The sequence below is a fragment of the Saccopteryx leptura genome, chromosome 7, assembly GCF_036850995.1.
Source record: "Saccopteryx leptura isolate mSacLep1 chromosome 7, mSacLep1_pri_phased_curated, whole genome shotgun sequence".
NCBI classification, from domain to species: domain Eukaryota; kingdom Metazoa; phylum Chordata; class Mammalia; order Chiroptera; family Emballonuridae; genus Saccopteryx; species Saccopteryx leptura.
The window spans coordinates 55,438,004-55,454,104 of NC_089509.1; the positions used below are offsets into that span (position 1 = coordinate 55,438,004).

General features: G+C 45.4%; 1 protein-coding gene across 1 annotated transcript in view; it reads right to left on the reverse strand.

Moving 5' to 3' along the window:
• The window catches only part of LRP2 (LDL receptor related protein 2), a 253,234-nt gene extending 241,537 nt beyond the window's left edge, over nucleotides 1-11,697 (reverse strand). The window contains exon 1 of the mRNA XM_066346663.1: nucleotides 11,415-11,697. Coding sequence (XP_066202760.1) covers nucleotides 11,415-11,646 — 232 coding nt within the window. The 5' untranslated portion in view covers nucleotides 11,647-11,697. The remainder of the gene's footprint in view (nucleotides 1-11,414) is intronic.
• Nucleotides 11,698-16,101: the final 4,404 nt, after the last annotated feature.

The window sequence follows — 16,101 nt, forward strand, 5'->3', positions numbered from 1 at the left end:
GTGGCTCTGGTCGCAACAGAGTGACGCCCCCTGGTGGGCGTGCCGAGTGGATCCCTGTCGGGCGCATGCAGGAGTCTGTCTGACTGTCTCTCCCCGTTTCCGGCTTCAGAAAAATACAGGAAAAAAAAAAAAAAGATACAAACAGTAGTTAAAAGAAGGGATTGTTATCTTAGGAAAGGAGATGGCCAGGAATGGGACAGCACTTCATATCACCCTCAGATGTAAAAGAGTACTTTTCCTAGTTACTGTAACCACCTTCTAATTTCCCCATCCAAAAGAAAGAATAAATTTGACAGAGTATACTTCACTGCTACTGGAAGGAATTTACCATGGCAAGTTAGTTCATGTTGGAGTTTCCATTAAAAAAAAATGATAGGTTACCTAGATCAGTTGTTCGCAAACTGTCTGATCCTCAGATCCCCTGGAAACTCTTTTTTTCATTTTATGTAGAAATTAAGTTTAGTGGGTGACATTGATTAATAAGAGTACATAGGTTTCAGGCAAACATCTCTGTAGCATTTGAACTGTTGTGTTGTGTGCCCATCACCCAAAGTCAAATCATTTTCTGTCACTGTATATTTCTCCTTCTTTACTCCTCTTTTCCTCACCCCTGTGCCCCTCCTGTTGGTAACATTTTATTAATTTTTTTTTTTTTTTTAGAGAGAGAGTGTGCAGCAGGAACATTGATTTGTTCCTGTATGTACCCTGACCAGGGATTGAACGGGCAACCTCTGCACTTCCGGACTAACCAACTGAACTATCCGAGCAGGACTCCTGGAAACTCTTAAAAAACAAAGTCCCGCCCTGGCCGGTTGGCTCAGCGGTAGAGCGTCGGCCTGGCGTGCGGGGGACCCAGGTTCGATTCCCGGCCAGGGCACATGGGAGAAGCGCCCGTTTGCTTCTCCACCCCTCCCCCTTCCTCTCTGTCTCTCTCTTCCCCTCCCACAGCCAAGGCTCCATTGGAGGAAAGATGGCCCGGGCGCTGGGGATGGCTTCTTGGCCTCTGCCCCAGGCGCTAGAGTGGCTCTGGTCGCCGCAGAGCAACGCCCCGGAGGGGCAGAGCATCGCCCCCTGGTGGGCAGAGCATTGCCCCTGGTGGGCGTGCCAGGTGGATCCCGGTCGGGCGCATGCGGGAGTCTGTCTGACTGTCTCTCCCCGTTTCCAGCTTCAGAAAAATACAAAAAATAAAAAAAATTAAAATTTAAAAAAAAACACAAAGTCCCATATTCCTGATTTTATAAGTGTAGGTTTTGGCCTAAGAATCTATATACTTTTTTTTATTGATTTGAGAGAGAGAGAGAGAGAGAGAGAGAGAGAGAAAGGAAGGGAGATAGAAGGAGGAGAAAGATGAGAATCATCAACTCATAGTTGCTTCCCTTTAGTTCTTCATTGATTGCTTCTCATAAGTGCCTTGACTGAGGGGCTCAAGCCAAGTCAGTAACACCTGGCTGAAGCCAGCGACCTTTGGACTCAAGCCATCAACCTTGGGATCATGTCGATGATCTCACGCTCAAGCTGGCAAGCCGCCACTCAAGCCAGCAACCTCAGGGTTTCGAACCAGAGACCTCAGGATTCCTGTTCAACACACTATCTACTGTGCCACCACAGGTCAGGCAGAATCTATAAACTTTTTAAAGCTCCCCAGGTAATTCTGATGGTATGCCAAGTTTGGGGAGCTAGTTGACATCTATCAGGGTCCTTAGCAATTATAATATTCTATATATTGTGATGATAGAATGTTTTTGAGAACATAACTGAATTCTTCTCAAAGTTGAATTGCCCCTAGATCAAAAAACCTGTAGCCCCATTTGCCCTGGCTGCTATAATGACAATATGGAAAGCCAGACTGAAAACAGAACTGAAACCTAGAGGGGAACAGAGTCAGGAAAACACAAAGAGAGAGAACTGGAGCCCTGACTGCACCTCACCTGAACCCCTCTCTGCCTCAAAGTTTTCACTTACATGAGCCAGTAAATACCCTTTATTGTTTAAGCCAGTTTGCAGTGGGTTTTCTATTTCTAGTTCCTTTCAACAAAAAGTATCCTCCACACCCTTCTCCACATCAAAATTAAATTGCTATAGAAGTACACCTTGGATTTTCTCTTCTTTAGTAAGATTTAAATGTAAGTAAAGTTAACGTATTTCAGATTTTAAAAAAAAACTTTTATTCTTAAATTTAACTTTACTTCAGGACTTCCCTATGAAATACTTTTGGTTTTGTTTTTATTTTTCTAGCCTTTACTTGAAAAAGTAAAGTAAAATTCCTTATTAATGAGATTAAAAACCAAAGAATTAGGCCCAAAATGATAAGCAAATCCCTAACACTATAAGACAGGATGTCTTTAAGTAAGAATCCCCCCAAAAAAGACTGTATAACAGAACTCAGAATTATAGCTACTGCCTTATTCCTCTTTTTCAAAATCCACTGGACCCACAAAAGTAAATAAGTTGTTACTTAATGTGAATCAGTCGATCAGTGAGTAAAAGTTTATTTTCAAAGTTATTAAGAATCTTCAAGTGTTATTATTGGCTGATAGTATGTAAACTTAAAGGAAACCTCTGGTATTGCTTACAAACTTGGATCTCAAATTCTGGACAATAAACAAGCCACTGTATCCATGGTAACAGTGGCTTAACTTTTCAATGAACAAAATAGTAATTACATTTCCTCCTTTCTAACTGTTTCCAGTAACCTTGAGGGTCAGGCATGACCTGAGGGTTAATGACCAAAAGGTTAGGAATTTCAACATGAAACTTCACATTGTCTAACCTGTCATTTTCTCAGAAAGACTTTTTTTTTTTTTTTACAGAGACAGAGAGAGAGTCAGAGAGAGGGATAGATAGGGACAGACAGACAGAAATGGAAAGAGATGAGAAGCATCAATCATCAGTTTTTCATTGCGACACCTTAGTTGTTCATTGATTGCTTTCTCATATGTGCCTTGACCCTGGGCCTTCAGCAGACAGAGTAACCCCTTGCTCAAGCCAGCGACCTTGGGTCCAAGCTGGTGAGCTTTGCTCAAACCAGATGAGCCCGCGCTTAAGCTGGCGACCTCGGGGTCTCGAACATGGGTCCTCCGCATCCCAGTCCGACGCTCTATCCACTGCACCACCACCTGGTCAGGCAAGACTTTTATTTCAAAGTCACTTATCTGAGGCATAATGGGATTCCTCATGAGAGTGCACCACCCCACATCATGCAATAGTCAAGGGTGTGGGGAAAAGCTTAGTTTTGAAAAGATCTTAGTATTAAAAGGGTGGGAAAAGCCTAGTCTTAAAACTAAGCCTTAGGCTATAAGGACCCTGCCTGCTTACAGCCTGTCTCCCACACCCAATGCAAACTATAAGCAAGCAAACATATATATCATATTTACAAACTTATTGCACCAACAGTAAGGTAAATGCTAAGGACTCTTGGATTTGCACTAAAATGTATTCTGTCTCCATAAAAGCATCTTACTATGTCTCTAAACCCTTCTCCTTTCTTCTACACATCTCATAGCCAAGGTCTAGTGCAGGGGTCCCCAAACTTTTTACACAGGGGGCCAGTTCACTGTCTCTCAGACCGTTGGAGGGCCGGACTATAAAAAAAACTATGAACAAATTCCTATGCACACTGCACATATCTTATTTTAAAGTAAAAAAACAAAATGGGAACAAATACAATATTTAAAATAAAGAACAAGTAAATTTAAATCAACAAACTGACCAATATTTCAATGGGAACTATGCTCCTCTCACTGACCACCAATGAAAGAGGTACCCTTCCAGAAGTGCGGCGGGGGCCGGATAAATGGCCTCAGGGGGCTGCATGTGGCCCGCGGGCCGTAGTTTGGGGACCCCTGGTCTAGTGCCTGGAAAAGGGACAAAGTATTAGAAATATAAGCAAGGAAGTAGAGTAAGTTAAAAAAGAAGCAAGGGCATAGGATTTACTGAAAAATGAAATTATACAATAAACTCAAGAGTTCCTGTATTCTCACCTCTCAGCACATTTTTCAGAGCTTTCTTGTCCATAATAAAGGTCTACTTTAAATAAGAATCCTTTATGCTAAAAATATTCCTTCTTTCTCCTGTTCTTCTGAACTTCAACTTGCAGATTGATCACATGAACACAGGGCACCAGGTCTTCTGCCTTAATGCTTTCAATACTTTTCCAGTGGTGGGAGTCAACCAGCTTGCACAGGTGCAACAGAGCCAATACCTAATTTTTTGTTGAGTTCGGTGAACTGGTTGGTAAAATGGCACTTGTAATCAGGGTTCTCTCTAAGGTGGGTGCCTGGGCAGCCACCCAATGTGGAAATCACAAATTTACATTCCTTACTCTTTAACGTTCATCTGCGAAACAGTGTATTCTAAGTACCTGTAGTAATGTTCATTCCGTCCATAGGTGAAAAAAATTGCAAGTGAGGACACCAATCAAGAAGCAATATGGAAATATCTTAAACACATGGGGGTCCTCAGGGTTCGACAGCCTTGACATACGACATTTCTAGTTTACAACGCTCACTCCTATAAAAACTTTAAAAAATTGAGTAAGTGTTTCAGCCTATGCCATTAGCATCAGACTTACAGACTACTGTGTACAGGTGAACTAATTTGGTTGCGCGCAGCAGAATTATACGCAGTAACGCAGCATATGAGTGAGGGAATTGGCGTCCGCAGTACGCTTACCCACACCACTCTGGACTGTTAAAAGTGCAAATGTTCTATTTGTGTTAGGCTAGGGTGTGTTTCCACTTACACCAATATTCGAGTTATATCACTGTCGTAGGAATGGAACTGTGTCATAACCCAAGGACCCCCTGTAATGGTTTTATTCTTTTTTGTCAGGTATTATTTAATCTTTTTCCATTAATATTTTAAAACTCCTTCTTACAACATAATCTAGTTTTGTGTACCTCTTTTATTGTTCTTATTTAAGCATTAAATGCATGAAATAATAAACTACCTTTTGTTATATATATATTTTTTTATTCTTAAAATGGTCATTAGGTCAGGGAACCGGTTGTTAAATTATTTGAATCCCATATTTAGTTATCCCAAGACTACCTACTCTTGAGAAATTCCTATAGCATTTTCAAGTCTTTCTTTATATATAAAATGAAAATAACATCAGTTGGTTTTATCTGATAAGATGTTCTAGAAACTTGTCTTTGCAGACCAATATCTATATTCTCTTGGTAGCTTTACCCCAGTGTCGGGCAGATAAGATATATTTTGCTAACCCTGTTAAATATGGCGCTGCCCATTGCCCAGGTGATAGTATTAATGCCCTTCTTGCTTGGGATGGGCTTGGTTATACTAATGTGTGTTGGGGGGAGGGCTTTCATGCCAAAAGGTTTTAAAAGGAGGAGCTAGGAGGCCATTTGAGGGCAGAGAAAGGCCATGTGGAGGAGAGGAGGCAGACAAAATGGAGGCAAAGAGGTGTGAGCCTTAGATTCTAGGAAAACTCGGATGAGTCAGTGGCTTTGGGAGCCCTGAATGGAAAGGGAAGAGGAAATGTTTCCCACTGTGTGTATTTACTTGCTTGTTGGGTGTGAGCTAGGATTAAAGGAAAATGGACCACCAGCTTTTGGCTCAATTGTTTCTTTAAGATCGATCTGAATCAAACCTGAATCTGGGGTTCATCCTTAGTCTTGACTTCAGGGGTCAAGCATATGACCTAAACCTAAGCCATGGGCACAATCCATTCCTCTGGACAGAATGACTGGTTCTCCAATGACCTAAGCAGAACCCTAGCGTGCAACTGAGACTTTTGATGAAAATAGTTAAGACAAAAACCTCTTGCTCTTTCCCAGGGAACATGACATGAAAGGCTATGGCTGCAGGAGCCACAGACAGTCGTCTTATCACACTAGAGGGAACACAGTTGAAAACAGTCATCTCAGACAGAAACCAGATCAGTATCACATAGGCTGGGCCCCAATTTTATAATAGGTTGAACCACATGAAATTGCCAATATCTGACTATTTATAACCTAGAATCACAACAATCCAATAAAGTTCCACCTAATAACTGTATCTTTTTAATTATGTATTTTTTTTATTTTCATTTTTTTGTATCTTTCTGAAGCTGAAAATGGGGAGGCAGTCAGACAGACTCCTGCATGCGCCTGACTGGGATCCACCCAGCACGCCCACCAGGGGGCGATGCTCTGCCCATCTGGGGCATCGCTCTGTTGCGACCAGAGCCATTCCAGCGCCTGAGGCAGAGGCCATGGAGCCATCCCCAGCGCCTGGGCCATCTTTTTGCTCCAATGGAGCCTCAGCTGTGGGAGGGGAAGAGAGAGACAGAGAGGAAGGAGAGGGGGAGGGGTGGAGAAGCAGATGGGCGCTTCTCCTGTGTGCCCTGGCCGGGAATCGAACCCGGGACTCCCGCACACCAGGCTGATGCTCTATCACTGAGCCAACCGGCTAGGGCCTAATTATGTATTTCAATAAACTTCCTTTTTTGGTTTCAAGTATTTTAACTTAAGTTTCTGTCATTTACAAACATAAGAGTCTACATTAATATGTAAAGCTGTTGTAGCTAATAAAACAGTATATCGACAAACACAAGTGCATCATTTAAAAGATTACTTATAAAAAATTAAAATTAAAAAAATATGTATGTGTATATGTGTGTGTACGTGTGTGTGTGTGTGTGTGTGTGTGTATTCAGTAAAACATATAAAATGACAGTCCATGGCTCCTGGACAGCCTTTCATGTTAACAACAAGCTGAAAGCATGTGGTGTATAGTCGTACTAATCTATCAGTTTTCCTCTTAGACCTGGGACCCAATTTTTTAAGAAGATTCACCAAAGTTATCTTTTCAACATATTTTGTCTCATCTGATAAATCAGGACCAACAGAAAAGGAATCTGGAGAATTCTTCAACCACTCAGACTAAGGATATTCAAAGGAGAAGTATATTAACATTATAAAGTGGAAAAACAAAATGAGGCACCTTGGGGTCAGATTTTAGCTCTCCGCAGGTCACCAGCCCTTAGGCAAGACATTTAACCCATCCTGTCATTCCTGTATGGCCTTTCTCTTCCCTCCAGGGTTTACAGTAGGTACCTATAAAATAGTGCAAGTAAACAAGTTGCTATCTAAGGGTGCCTCCAGATATAAGTTTCTATTAAAATAGGACAGGCACATGATTGAAGGGAGTTTAAGCAAAGACCCAACAAAGGCAGGAAAACAGAAAGAGAAGCCAACTGTTGTGAAATAAAAACAGCAACAAGATATCAGAGATGTGATAAAACCAACATGTTGCATGTTTGTTATTGGCCCCACAATCCTTTTAAACATATAAATATCACTGGAAGATGGAACTGTCATAAAAGCTGATACTAACTATAAAGGGCATGACTAAATTTTTATTGGGTGAAAGAATAGAACTTTGTTAAAGATCAACACTACTGCCTGACCAGACGGTGGCGCAGTAGATAGAGCATCAGACTGAGATGAGGAGGACCCAGGTTCGAGACCCTGAGGTCACCAGCTTGAGCGCAGGCTCATTTGGTTTGAGCAAAGCTCACCAGCTTGGTTACTGGCTCAAGCAAGGGGTTACTTGGTTGGCTGAAGGCCCGTGGTCAAGGCACATATGAGAAAGCAATCAATGAACAACTAAGGTGTTGCAACGTGCAATGAAAAACTAATGATTGATGCTTCTCATCTGTCTGTTCCTTTCTGTCTGTCCCTGTCTATTCCTCTGACTCTCTCTGTCCCTGTAAAAAAACTTAAAAAAAAAAAAAAAGATCAACACTATTGTCTCAAAAAAACTTCAAATCACACACTTGGATCTGTGAATTCTTCAAAAATAATGTTAGTAAAAAATTTAAGACTTTACTATGTACATTGGAAACTGAAAATATGAATAGTAAGCAAAAGAATATGTTACTTTAAGTGTTGATCAATATAATAATAAATTGTTGGTCAATATAGTAAGTAAATATAATTGTTAGTTTATAATCAATGTCTACATGCCTTACACTTTGATGTAAGTGCTTTTATCTCTTTATGTTGATAAAATATCATGTAATAAATTATCTTGCTCTGGCCAGGAGAGACAGTTGAGAGCATTGTCCCACTAAGTCAAGGTTGAGGATTCAATACCTGGTCAGTACACATACAGGTATCAACCAATGAATGCATAAATAAGTGGAACAACAAATTGATGTTTCTCTCTTTCTCTCTAAAATCAATCAATAAATAAAACTGTTAAAAATAAATTATCTGCCTGACCAGTTGTTGGCACAGTGGCTAAAGCATTGACCTGGGACACTGAGGACCCAGGTTGGAAGCCCTGAGGCTGCTGGATTTGGGCGCAGGCTCATCAGCTTGAGCGCAGGGTCACTGACTTGAGTGCAGGGTCACTGGGGTCGCTAGCTTGAGCAAGGGGTCATTGGCTCAGCTGGAGTCCCTGGTCCAGGCACATTTGAGAAGCAATCAATGAACAACTAAAAGTGTCACAACAACAATGTTGATGCTTCTCATCTCTCTCCCTTCTTGTCTGTCTGTCCTTGTTTGTCCCTCTCTTTCTCACTCTCTCACTAAAACATACATACATACATACATACATACATAATTTTATTATCATATTAATTTTGCAGATAAGCAATCTGAACTATGCCAACTGAAGTGACTTGCCCAAGGTCACACAGCTAGGAATGGCAAAGCCATTGCTGGGAAGCTTGATGCCAAAATAGTTCAGGCTTTCTCAAATGTTTTTTTAAAGCATTATACAAAATATGAGGAAAATGCAATTAATTTTTAGCTGCAGATATGTTATAAGTTTTAATTTAAAAGACTAAGCATAAAGTGAGTTCTTTTCCAACTTCTAATGATGCAAAGTTTGCAGTAAGTTCTTAACTAAAATGTGGTGCTAAAATAAGGGCACTTACAAAGTAATTACACTCTACTTTGTAAGTCAGAATCAATGTAACAAGAATCTAAAAATCTCCTCTAAAAAAAAATAAAAATCTCCTTCAGAGAACAAGAACATAAAATGATCAAGTAGTAAGACTAGGAGTGAGGATACTTGGATTCAAATCATAGAAACCTAGAAAGGATTGCTGAAAAAATATCTACAGTTATAGAGCAGCACATGGATTTTATCTTATGTGGCAAAAACTTACAAAATGCCTCTCAGCTTCTTTCATAACCTCACACATAGACAGTAACTTAGAAAGCATAACATTTTTAGTACAAAATAAAAGAAACAAATACAAAGAAAGCCATACTACAGCAGTTAAATAGTAGCCTTTAGAGTCAGAATCTTGCCACTCTGCCATTTTCTAGCAGGGTGACCTTGAGCAAGTTATTTAATTGCTCTGTGCCTTTATTTTCCCCCTGTAAAATAGGGAAAGTAAAAGTATACTTCAAAAGGGTATTATGAGGATTAAATGAGTCAGCAAGTATAAAGTACTGAGAACAAGACCTACCACATAGCCATATAGATATGTTACTATTTATATATATATATACATATATATGTGTGTGTGTGTGTGTATATATATATATATATATATATATATATATATATATATATAATGGGAGATGGATGAGTCTAAACTACCAAGAGTAAGTATGTACAGGTTATTTGGTGACTAAACCACTCCTCCAGGGGAGAGAACATCTGTTTTGGTTATATGGGGACAACCCAAATGTATCCTAGATGAATCCAGACAAGATTGCTTTTTGCCAGACACTGACAGGGACATATAGTAAATCCTATGGCTATATTTAGGACATGGGATATGTATAACCCTAAGCGCCAGGGGGCAAACCCTGTACAATAATAATAAATCCTCTTTCTGTGTTACCGACACTGAGAAAGGTGTTCAAAGTAATCATTATTAACGGTCTCCCCTGCCTCTCCTCCTTTTCCAAAGATTTTTACAAGAACTGTGGGATTTGTTGGCGTTTCCAGACTTCTTCCCAGGAAGTCTGAAATGGGTACTGCTAGGAGTTGATGTATAATTACTTAGTTGATTCCCTCTAAGGAGCTTACGCTAAGAATTGAGGAAAGAAAGCAGATTAACCATTTGAATACATGTCACGGCCCATCCACAAGTCCTCCCCTCTCTCCACCATAAATGGGGTTTCTACACTCCCCACCTATCAACCCGAATATGTGATCCAGGAAAATCAATTTATTGCTTTGGATAATCCTACAACAATAGGGGTTTCATTTTCATTGTAGAGCAATTAAGTTGTCCAACGAGAAAGAACAGGAGGGGAAGAGGCGGGGGCGGGGGGTGTACTGTCCCATCCCCACAGACAGATTAGTCCCTGTGGGGGCAGCAGCGTCCGCTGTCTGTCTGGTGGTCGGTCACACGCGGCTCCCGGCCGCTACCTAGCAACGCAAAGCCAAGGAGAGAGCTCGCGGGTTCCTCTGCCTCCTCCTCTCCCTTCCCATTCATCTCTGGAGTGCTCGCTCGCTCTCCGTCCCGCTCTCTCTCTCTCCCTCTCTCCCTGCTTTTCTCTCCCTCCCTCTCTATCGCTCTTTTCCTCTCTCCCTCTGTCTTCAAGCTCTCTCACTCCTCCTTCTCTCCATTATATTCTCTACTTGCTTGAATCCCTCTCCTCTTCCCCTCTTACTGTTTTAAATCTTTCCACTTCTTCCTCCCTCTCTTTCTCTGCCTCTGTTTCTGTAAAAACGTCAACTGTCCAACATCTTGAGAGAAGTTTAAGACGCCTAAACTAGAAACTTTTACCATTCGAGTCCTCAAAACTCTGGCCGCGCAAACGCACCCCATTCATCAACACAAAAGCCCCACCACCCCGTTTGGAAAGGAAAACCCTTCAAGAAAATGCCCCAGCATATCAGCCGCGCTCTCAGCCAATCCCGCCTCCCGGCCTTATCTCGCCTGGTAAATGACCTGCATCGAGATGCGGTCTCTGGGGGGTCAGCGCGGGACCAGGTTTCCCTGGCGAAAGGAGGGGGATGTTCTGGCCCGCAGTCTGGGCGCGCGAAAAGATCTCCCCGGCGGGACGCGGCAGGTGGAAGCGGCCCGGAGCAGCGCCGAGGACCCAGCGCCCGGGACCGCTCCGCCCGGACGGGGTGACTCCGCGGCCGGAGCAGCTGCGCGCCCACCGGGCAGCCCTGCGCTCTCCCGGGTCCAATCACAAGTGCTTTCCGAAGGGTCGGGACAAACTCCCGTGGGAACAAAGACGGGTCCCCTTGGGGTGCGCTGTCACCAAAACCGGCGGGGCTGCTTTCTCAAATCTGTGGCTGCTCAGCTCCATCGCGCGCAAAGGAGAGGCGCTCCCGTCCGCCCCGCGCTGGGCAACCTGAGCGCCCCCGGGGGAGCGGCTCCGGCGCCGCCGCCCCGTCCTGGCCCCTGCCGGGCCTCGCTCCCCTCCGCCCGCCACCGCCGGGGAAGTCCCCAGCTCGGCGCGGAGCTCCGCCCGGAGGGCACTTACCTTGGCTACTGGCCGGCCCCAGGCAGCCCGCGAACGCCAGCAGCAGTGCGCACGCCGCCGCGGCCGCCCCGCGCCCCATCGCACCGACGGCCCCGGGCCCCGGCCTCGCCGTTCCTTCCCCGGGAGGTGGGCGCGCGCCGCACACAGCAGCAGCGCCTCCGCTCGCGAGCGCTCGGGTGGACCCGCACTTCGGCGGGCGCCTAGTGGCAGAAAGCTGGCCCGCCCAAGGCATCCCGTTTTTCTACCCGCGCCAGTCCCCACCCTCCAGACAGAGCATAAAGCCCTTTAGACCCGGCCGCCCCGGAACTAGCATGCGGGAATCCAGCGGGGCAGGCCCCCTGCCGCCCGGCCCGCCCCCTGCACTGTGCAGCGCTGGGCGGAGTGGGGACTCGAACACACGCACTCATCGTCTCATACGGTCTCACACTCACACAGTCGCACACACGCCTCGCTATCAAACAGGCTGACACGGTCTCACGCTCACTCACGCGCGCGCGCAGCCCTCGGCCACACACACGTGCGCGCACACCTCACAGCTACACGTTCCCATTCATACTCGCAAGTACCCCTCACAGACACATACTGACACATTTACACGGGACACGGGCCTCTGCAAGATTTGCCTCCGCACAGGAGTCGGCTGTCCAAGTGTGCCACCAATAGTCTTAGAAAAGGATGAAAAATAAGAGAAGGAAGAGAAAGGAAGAGGAAACGGGAAGGGAAGGAGTCAGGAGCCTGTCGGAGAGATTCGTGGCCGTTCTCTCTAGTCTACAGCCCCTAGTCCTCTCGCGCACCCTGGTTTTCCCCCAAAACGTTGAGGGGTGACTTGGGATGCTCTGTGTTTTTTTACTAATTATGAAGGAGGTTGGGTCAACGTTGGGGAGGAGGTTAGATCCTTGTTTAGCTTTTGTAAGGATCACATCTACAGGTGCCACAGTTAGAGCTTCTTACAAGTCTGTTCATTTTGAAGCAAAATTGAAAAGAATGAACATCTTCTCGATCGTGCCGGTGCCCCTGGTATATAAAGGAGAAACAGAAGGAATTTAGAGAAGCCTGCGGCTCCCTCTGTGAGGCAGCGTTAGGGATGGAGGGATGGGGGGGGACCATCCCCCGAGAGCACTGCAGACGAGCCTTACACTCACCCTCAGAGCACCGTCTCAGTCCGTAGGTGACACCAGAGCCCACAGAAAGAAAGGGGGGTTGGTGCCTCCGAGTTCCTAGCCCTGCTAGCCCTGACGGTCCTGGGGAGGAAGGGGTGTCGCGCCCCAGCATCTCCGGCTCCAGTCCGGGATCAACACACCGGGGCCCCAGGCACTGGGTCCTAGTCCACAAAGTCAGGAAGTCTCTCAGCCAGAGGGGCTGAGACCTCCGCCCCGCCCTTCCTAGGCGCGAGAACCTGCCCGTTAATGCCGCCCTTTCTCTCCAGAGCACGATCCTCTGCGCTGTGCTGACCTCCAACAGTTCGGGTCGCGGCCCCTCCGTGGGCTCGAAAGGTTCGTGAAGCTTTGCATAGCTGGGAGCAGGGAGGGGTTGATAGGTATTACTTTTGAAAGACAGAAAGATAGGGAAAAATAGACACAAATAGAAAACTAAGACTTAAAAAGAGTAGGGTGTGGAAAAGGGCGGGAGAGATTTCGTGGGTTTTCTTTTGGAGAGTTCTAAATTTGCAAATCCAGAGTTCCCTGCTCAGAGTCCCTGGAACGTGACTCGCCTGCCGTCCCAGTCTGGCGCTGGGCAGCACGGAGGGGGAGGCGGAACTGGGGACCGACCGCAGGAGCAGTCGGGGCCGGAGGTGAGGGGGTGAGGCGGGCGGGAGCAGGAGAGCTGGGAGGGAGCAAGAAGCCGCGCTCTAGCCTCCGCGGTGATTTATGCCGGTTCCGGGCGGCCGGGGCGCTGGTACGAGACCGCGCCGGGGTCAGGCCAATCCGCCGCTCGCCGGGGCCGCTGCATAGTCAATGAGCGTCCCCGCACCCGGAGTTCCCCAGAGCGGCGGCGGACGCGGGGGAGGCGCGCCGCTGGGCCCCCCGGCCCGCGGGGACCGCCAGTGCCAGGTGGGGAGGAATCGCTCCTGGTGCGCGCGTGGGCGCCTGTGGGTGCGAGAGCGTGAGCGTGAGCGCTGGCGCGAGTGTGCGCGCGCGCGCGTGTCCTTTCACTGTGCACTGGAGCCGCCGGGGCTCCAAACATTCCTTTCTGCACTGAAGGTTTCTTCTCATTGTTGTTGTCTTTGTGCTCCAGTGTTGCCAACTTGCTGGAATTCCTGACGTGGTTGCACAGCGGGGCTCGGGCCGGCCGTAGAGCCAGCTGCGTTTGTGCACCGGGTCGACCCCGCCGTTAATCCCAGAATAACGCCGGAGGAGGGGGAAGAATGGAGGAGGAAGGAGGGAGGGGAGCAGATAAAGGTCGGGGATAAGAGTCGACTAACAGCGCGGTCCGTCCTTCTCAACACTATATAATATGTAAACTCACACATTCACACGCTCTCCTACTAGAAAAAAAAATGTTTTTTTCTCAAACTTGTGCAGCTTGAAACAGGCATCTTTTGTAACCCGCACCATGCGTGTGTTTACCTCCTGTATCTAATACCTGAGAATGCTCCTTGCTATATTTGGAGGATTAAATCTAAGGACCAGCGTCTGAGAAAGCCCAGGTTAACTCATTAAGTTTTTGTTTTTAGTTTGAAGTGTGTGTGTGTGGGGGGGGGGGGGGGTATTATTTATTGGTTTAGAGAGAAGGAGGAACGGAGGAAAAGAAAGAGAGACCAATTTGTTGTTCCACCCACTTATACATTCATTGGTCGATTTCTGTATGTGCCCTAACCAGAGATCAAATCCCAACCCAGACAAATGGGAGGGTGTTCCAACCAACTGAGCTACCCCGCCAAGGCTCGCATTTGTGATTTAAACCAACATTGTTTCTATATAATGCAAAAGTGTAATTCCTCTATTTTCATATTTCTTTCTACAGAATATTTAACCAAAAGAGACAGAGGAAAGTGCTCTCTATTCTGAATTATGGCAAGCTCGTTAAAATGAGCTACCTGCTGTCGCCCCCCCCCCAATCTATTTTCTGTTTTTCAAGCAAATGATTTAAAGGAATAGTTCCACTAGTGCTTTCTTTTTTTAATTTTTATTTATTGATTTTAGAGAGATAGAGGAAAAGAGAGAGAAAGAGAAATATTGATTTATTGTTCCACTTATTTATGTATTTATTGGTTGATCTTGTATGTGCCCTGACTGAAGGGTCAGACCCACAGCCCCACGGCAACCTTGTTATATGGGGACAACACTCTAACCAACAGAGCTACCTGGCCAGGGCCAGGAAGAATTATTTTCAAATGAAATAGAACAGAATAGGAACTATAATACTTTTCATAGGGAAAAGATATGTATTGTTTCACTAAACAAACACTTGTTTCAGATATATATGTATATCTGTGTCACCATGTAAAATACATTTTTTTATTAATTTTTTTTTTCCTTTTTGTATTTTTCTGAAGCTGGAAATGGTGAGGCAGTCAGACAGACTCCCGCATGCACCCGACCGGGATCCACCCGGCATGCCCACCAGGGGGCGATGCTCTGCCCCTCCGGGGCGCTCTGCTGCAACCAGAGCCACTCTAGCGCCTGAGGCAGAGGCCATGGAGCCATCCCCAGCGCCTGGGCCATCTTTGCTCCAATGGAGCCTTGGCTGCCGGAGGGGAAGAGAGAGACAGAGAGGAAGGAGAGGGGGAGGGGTGGAGAAGCAGATGGGCGCTTCTCCTGTGTGCCCTGGCCGGAAATCGAACCCGGGACTCCCGCACACCAGGCTGACGCTCTACCACTGAGCCAACCGGCCAGGGCCTAAAATACATTTCTTAATTATCCACCTCAGTCAAAAAAAATTTTGAAGTGTCCCCCCCCCCATAAATTACTTACTAATTAAAAGAGAAAACAGTGATCTTTGCTCCTCTTATTCCCACTATCTAGAACATGCTTCCCCTCCTAAAACTTCCTTTTATCTGGTTAACTTATTCAACTTTCCAGTATTATCTAAAAGTTCTTCTTCTTTCAATATAAGTGCAGTGTTTTATTTGCTACACTTCTACTAAAAAAATAAAATAAAAAAGAATAAAATAACCTCATTTCTATTATATAGCATTCACAGAGAAATGGTTTCTCTCTTATCTCTCTCCCACAAAGACATATATTTATATATTTTGCAAGAGAGAGAGGGACAGACAGGGACAGGCAGACTGGAAAGGAGAGAGATGAGAAGCATCATTTCTTCGTTGCAGTGCCTTAGTTGTTCATTGACTGCTTTCTCATATGTGCCTTGACTAGGGGGCTCCAGCAGAACTAGTGACCCCCTTGCTCAAGCCAGTGACCTTGGACTCAAGCCAGCAACCTTGGGTTTCAAGACGGCAAACTTTGGGCTCAGGCCAGTAACCATGGGGTAGTATCTATAATCCCACACTTAAACTGGCAACCCTGCACTCAAGCTGGTGAGCCTGTGCTCAAGCAGGATGAGCCCACACTCAGGGTGACTTCAGGGTTTCGAACCTGGGTCTTCAGCATCCTAGGCTGACACTCTAGCCACTGTGTCACCACCTGTGCAGGTGATATATATATATATAATTATATATATAATATAATGTAATATATATTTATTTATATAATATAAATAAATATAATATATATATATATTTTTT